Source organism: Sphaerodactylus townsendi, linkage group LG03, assembly GCF_021028975.2.
Source record: "Sphaerodactylus townsendi isolate TG3544 linkage group LG03, MPM_Stown_v2.3, whole genome shotgun sequence".
Lineage (NCBI taxonomy): Eukaryota > Metazoa > Chordata > Lepidosauria > Squamata > Sphaerodactylidae > Sphaerodactylus > Sphaerodactylus townsendi.
This window is the reverse complement of record NC_059427.1, coordinates 148,916,076-148,922,372: the sequence shown is the minus strand read 5'-3', so window position 1 is coordinate 148,922,372 and position 6,297 is coordinate 148,916,076. Positions and strand designations below refer to the sequence as shown.

The 6,297-nt window shown below is 46.5% G+C and overlaps 1 protein-coding gene across 1 annotated transcript in view; it reads right to left on the bottom strand.

Annotated features, from left to right (window-relative positions):
* Positions 1-4,232: 4,232 nt before the first annotated feature.
* LOC125428226 (keratin, type II cytoskeletal cochleal-like) overlaps positions 4,233-6,297 on the bottom strand; it is a 133,955-nt gene continuing 131,890 nt past the window's right edge. The window contains exon 9 of the mRNA XM_048487986.1: positions 4,233-4,875. Within this exon, the coding sequence (XP_048343943.1) occupies positions 4,529-4,875 (347 nt within the window). The 3' untranslated portion in view covers positions 4,233-4,528. The remainder of the gene's footprint in view (positions 4,876-6,297) is intronic.

Genomic DNA, 6,297 nt, shown 5'->3' with positions numbered 1-6,297 from the left:
AGACATTCAAGGCAGTCTGATAGGCCTTGCAGCAACTTGTCCCATTAAACACGCCTCCTTGACAGTAAGAAGGCGGGGGTGGGGAGGGGGAGAGACTTCATCTGCAGACGGGCAGGAAAGCACTGAGGGAATACTTTGTTGGAGGAGGGTGTGCCATAAATTATCAAAAAAAATGGGGAAATGAGATTATGACCACAGTCTTTGCATACCTGGGGTTTTCAACAGTTCCCCTTAAGAGTCTGCTTGCACAGGGGTAGGAGAGGACCACACTATAAGACCTGAGCATCGCAGCGTGGTGGATTCTCATTGCTTCTCCACTCCAAGGTCTTCCGGCAGACTTCAGAGAGAACAGAAGCTAAAGCAAGCAGACCTGCATATAACCTGGTTTCTTCTTTTGGGTTAGTTGGGTGGTGATGGGGCTGAAAGATTTGCCAAGTGCAACAATGTGATCTCTGTTGTGAAATTGGGTGTAATAAACCTTTTTTTAATGGTTTGAAGTGCTTCATTGTTCCTCGATTGCTCACTTACCAGTGAGTTACATTGGACTGTGAAGGTGCCTCAGGCTGAATTTGACCTTCACTGGCCACAGTGCTCGAAGATCTTAGTCAGGGAAAGGTCTTCCCTCACCCTTCAGCCAGACATCCTTGCACAAGATTTTACCAGGGGGTCTTCCTCATGTGACATGTATGTTGTTAGGGTCCTTCAGACAATATGGGCTACCCACTGAATTGTGCAAAGAGGTGTAATACCCGGATTCTCCTTTAGAGGAGAACATAGCTCCAGAACTCCACCCAACTGGATTTCATTGCCTTAGCTATCATCCCAAGAAAGAGCAGAAGAGCAATTTTCAGATGTTGTCAATTACCTTTGCATCAGATTTCTGAAGGCTTGCAGATCCTTGGAAAGCTGGGTTCATAGCTGGTATTTTGAGAGTGGAAAAACAGAGGGTCAAATGAATTCTGTGATTAGAATTGTAGCATTTTGACCAACTGGCTTTCCTCATTGGTTGAAAAGTAATACAGTAATGCAGTGTTCAGCTACCAGATTACAAATTGCAATTATAACACTTTTTTTAATGACTAATGGTTGAAGAGTTGTTTATATTGTTTATATTGGCACTCAGGTCTTCCACACAAAGTCATGTCCTTCTAAAGAGCATGAGACAGTGTGCCAATCACGCCCATTTCTGCTAGGGCAGGGGTCTGCAACCTGCAGATCTCCAGATGCTCATGGCCAATTGGCCATGCTGGCAGGGGCTGACGGGAATCGTAGTCCATGAACATCTGGAGAGCCACAGGTTGCAGACCCCTGTCTAGGGCAAAATCGTATCACGCCTCAGTCACAGGAAATTCTTTTAGTCTGGAGCAAATGAATGGATCAAGCGGCTACAAGCCTAGTTCGAGAGCCGATGGAGCTCTTATTTTATTCAAAGGCTAGCAAATCCCAACGTTGAACATCTGAATGATTGCCTTAAGAGTCCCACGGAATTCCACTCGGTGCTCCTCAAATGGAGCTAATCGATGGCATCAGCATGTTTTCATGATGCTGATGTCCCCGGTTTCGTTGCAGCTTTCTGCAGAGCTCCACAGAATGAAGAGGGTTGCAGAATCTCACAATGAGAGCCGGAGTTGCGTAGTTAGGCATGCGAGACACAAGCCCAGAGACTGAATAGCTGAAAGGCATCGGCGTGATGGGAACATCGGTATCGTCTCATTGTTAAAAAAGCGATTGCTCCTATAGATTAGCTGGCTTCTATTTTTTTTTCCCTTCACCATCGATTGGAAAGTTTGTTGGGACCTGACTCAAGAGCCAATTTTTTTTTCTCACAGCAATCGGAAAAAAATCTGAAGGTGTTTGCACAATTTGTTTCGTTTGCAGGCATTCCTGTCGCCATGCTCTGCCAATAACGTGAGTCATTTGCACCTGAGGCTCATGGAAGAATATCTGTTATTGTGTATCAGTCCTCTTTGGAATGCCACTTCGGTTGCATGGGCAAGCTGAGATCGTAGCGAGGGGGTGCTGTGCTCTTGGAAAACTGCAGGATCTTGGGAGAGCTTCGCTTCTTGGGTGTTCTCAGCAAACGTCTCCTGTTGTCCCTTGCAGCCGTTTCTGCATCCAGTGTGGGAGAGGCCAGTAGGAAAGTATTAAAAGTCAAAATCTAATCTGACCATTTAATGCATGCATTTATTGCACAGTTGGGTTTGACATTCTTACTGAATTATGTATCCACGGTCCAGATGCCGGGGCCCCTCCCCCTCGCTCCCCTTCCTTGCATGCCACCCCTCCCTCCCCTTGCAGCATGCCACTCTCTTAATGGTAGGGTGCATGTCTGGGTTTAACCAACAGCCGTCTATTAACTAGTGCCTCAGAATCTACGGGGCTCTGATGTATATAGATAAATCCAAAATGTTTGACCCACTCCAGGGCCATGGATACACAGAAATGTGCACAAAGGGCTCTGGAGTGTGTAAGCAGGGTGCATTTCAGAGGGCTCATTGAAGAAGGAGAAATTGCATTGCTTTCCCTTTCTGCTGATGCACATAGGCCCCTTCCGCACATACAGAAATAATACACTTTCAATCCACTTTCACCATTGTTTGAAAGTGGATTTTGGTATTCTGCACAGTAAAATCCAGCTGCAAAGTGCATTGGAAGCGAATTGAAAGTGCATTATTCTGCTTGTGCCAAAGGGGCCATATAGAAGGAAGTCCTTGAAGGCAAGGGTGCTCCATGTTCCCATAGGTGCCCTTCAATGGAATTGCTAGATTGGGAAAACCAGAAAGGTTCCCCGTGGTCACTCAGAGCTCCACAGCTACATCAAAGTCCTTAAGTATTCACCAGACATCAGTGCTTTGAGAGAGTCGTTTTTCATAACGGACCGATGTTCGTATAAAGCTCTGAATTGTTTTTCTCCAAAAACAACAGTGGCCTTTTGTGCACGTTTGATCTCTTCAGGTCAATCATACATTACCTTCAGGTCATGCTTTCGATTGGGCACGTATTTTCCCTTCACATGAGAATTAAGGCTGATCACAAGCAATTGCACTAGGCAAATTTTGAGTTCAGGTTTTTAAAACCTAAACGTTTCAGAAAAGCCCATTCTTTCTTGGGGTTTGCTGCTTACAAGTGGTGGCAGGAATAGGCTTCAGCTCTCTACAAACAGCCCAGCTCCCTCCCCCACTGCAAAGCTGGCAGCTGGCTTTGCAATCGGGGAGGAGGAGGTTCCTTGCAGAGAGCGGAGAGCTCTGGCCTCTGCAAGCAAAGTAGCTTCAGTTCCTGCTTCTTTCCCTGATTGCAAAGCCAGCAACTGGAAGGTGCGAGGGTGGGGTGGGGGTTGCTTCCAGTTCACGGCCCAAATCTGTTTGGCTTTTTCAGCACCAGGCTGACTGAGTTCTGCCAGTTTGTTTGGCCCCTTCCGCACCCGCAAAATAATGCGTTTTCAAACCACTTTCACAACTGTTTGCAAGTGGATTTTGCCATTCCGCACAGCTTCAAAGAGCACTGAAAGCAGTTTGAAAGTGCATTATTCTGCGTGTGCGGAAGGAGCCTTTGTTTGTTTGGTAAAAAGAAATCCTGAAAAAAACACAACAAGGATTTACCGAATCTCCACCCCTATTCAGAACTCACCACACTGAGGATCAGAGAAGCCCCGTGGTGCCCAAGAGTAGACAAAACATGATTTTTTTCCCTGCCTGCCCAGGAAGAGCAGAGTGGTATGTGTTTTGTCCCCACTCCCCACCTTCCCGAGTTCCACCAGAATTTATGAGATATCGCCCACTTTTAAAGTTAAATACTTTCAATTATTCCAGGAACTAAAGTCAAAGGGACAGCCTTTTTAAAAAAAAAAAACTTAGGAAACAGGTGGTAAACAACCAACCTAACCCAAAAGCATTCTCCTAAGGGAGCAGGCAACACGGCCGCTTGGCTCAGGGGAAGCAATGGGTCACCTCCTCATGTATAACCAAGGAAACTCAGGGAGACCCTGTTATGAAGTACACAGCTACGCAGAAAACCATTAAGTGCACAAAGTGCACAGCTACGCAGAAAACCATTAAGTGCACTGCTTGATGAGAATGTATTGAAAGACCATTCTTTAAATGTTCAGAGTTATAAATAATATTTATGCTACTAATGGAATCATCATATATGTAGATCTACCACTTTCTTCTTTTGGAACATTAACTGCTGAAAAATTCATGTGGACTTCTTTATTTTTGAGGACACAACCATGGTAAAGCATTCTTTTTTTATTATTACAGTAAGAGATTCTAAACACTAGCTGTTTTTCAGATACATCCATCCATCTCTCTCCCCCCCCCCCCAAATTTGGCATCTATAGTTGTTTTCTATTAATGCTTTTGCCAGTTTAATGACAAATAAAATGTGTGTTAAATACAGAGCTGTCATTTGGAATATCAATTATTTGAGGAAATGGAAAAAGACACATCTCTTGATCATGATGACGGGAAAGGAAGCAGCAAGTGCGGACACTGTCTTCTTGCTCAGATGGTTTGGAATTCTTCTGGCTTTAGCTTCTGATGGTCTTTTGGAGGATGGAGGTTTTAGAGATAATTTTCAGACCGGAGCCGCTTCCGGACCCCATGCCTTTCCCACTCCCAGAGCTGAAATTGCTTCCTCCAAAGCTGAACCCGCTACCACCACTACCTCCTCCACCATAACCATCTCCATGGCCAAGTCCACTCCCAAAGCCACTGCTTGTAACACAGCCACCTGCTCCAAAACTCAAACCACTTCCAAAGCCACCTGCTCCAAGACCATGACTACTAAATCCTCCTCTTCCTCCAAGACCGCCACAACCTCCTCCTAGGCCGGCTCTACCATTGCTGACACCTCCAGCGCTGGAACTGACAACAGCTGCAAGGAAAACATGAACTGATTAGATATCTAATAAGACTATCTGTGTAGGTTCTATCAAGGTTAAAGAAGCCATCCAATCGGGGTGCTGTGTGGTTTCCGGGCTGTATGGCCGTGTTCTAGCAGCATTCTCTCCGGGAAAGCCTTCAACAATCATCCCATTGTCTATCACGTTTCGCTGTTTTAGTCCGTTGGAATTTCCCACTGGTCTGTTCCAGAGGTTTATCATGTTGGTGTGCAGTAGGACAGATAGATTCAAGCCCAGTAGCACCTTAGAGGCTTGGTATTTGAGGAAGGAACCTTGGACTCTTGGAAGCTTACACCCCAAAATCTTGTTGGCTTCTCAGGTGCTACTGAGGCCATCAGCGGCATTGGGCCTACATATCTGAGGGATCGCATCTCCCCGTACTGCCCTACTAGGGCCCTCCGCTCTACGGAGGAGCGGGTGCTGGAAATCCCTGGTCCAAAAAAGATCCAGCTGGCCTCAACAATGGCCAGGGCTTTTACTGCCCTGGCCCCTACCTGGTGGAACAGGCTCCCTAAGGAGACCAGGGCCCTGCGGGACCTTCAGAGTTTCCGCAGGGCCTGCAAAACGGACCTGTTCCGCCAGGCTTTTGGCCAGCCGGAATGACCATCTGACCCTCATACCATCTTGGTCTCCCATGGGCGGGAATGGGGTTGGGATAAGTCGCCATCTGCAAATTTTAAATTGTTCAAATTCTATGAATTTAATATTGTTATAGATTGTTTTTATATTTGTATTTATTTGATGTTGATGTACACCGCCCTGAGCCCTCCGGGGGAGGGCGGTTTAAAAATGGAATGAAATCAATAAATAAATACTGGATTTGAATCAAGCTGTTCCTTTGGTCTGTATGATTCAGCGATGTGGCTGGGCAATTGTGATGCCTCTGGGGTCCCCCTACTCCTGCATTGTGTCAGGGAGTCTTAGTGCATACTGAACACCTTGCGATCATGTTGCTATCCATACATGAGAAGACTGAGCAGAACCAATAGCTTATTTGCTTTCGTGACTGCATACAACATGTATTTGGATTTTTTTCAGGCACCCTTCAGCTCTTTTCACCACGCGCTAGTATGTACGCCAATGCATAGTTAGGGAATTGTTGAACTAGCAAACCATGCATGTTAATATATTATTGTTGGCCACACTGGCAAGTGAAGGCAGGCAGGCAGGCAGGCAGGCAGGCAGGCAGGCAGGCAGGCAGGCAGGCAGGCAGGCAGGCAGGCAGGCAGGCAGGCAGGCAGGCAGGCAGGCAGGCAGGCAGGCAGGCAGGCAGGAAGGAAGGAAGGAAGGAAGGAAGGAAGGAAGGAAGGAAGGAAGGAAGGAAGGAAGGAAGGAAGGAAAGAAGGAAGGAAGGAAGGAAGGAAGGAAGGAAGGAAGGAAGGAAGGAAGGAAGG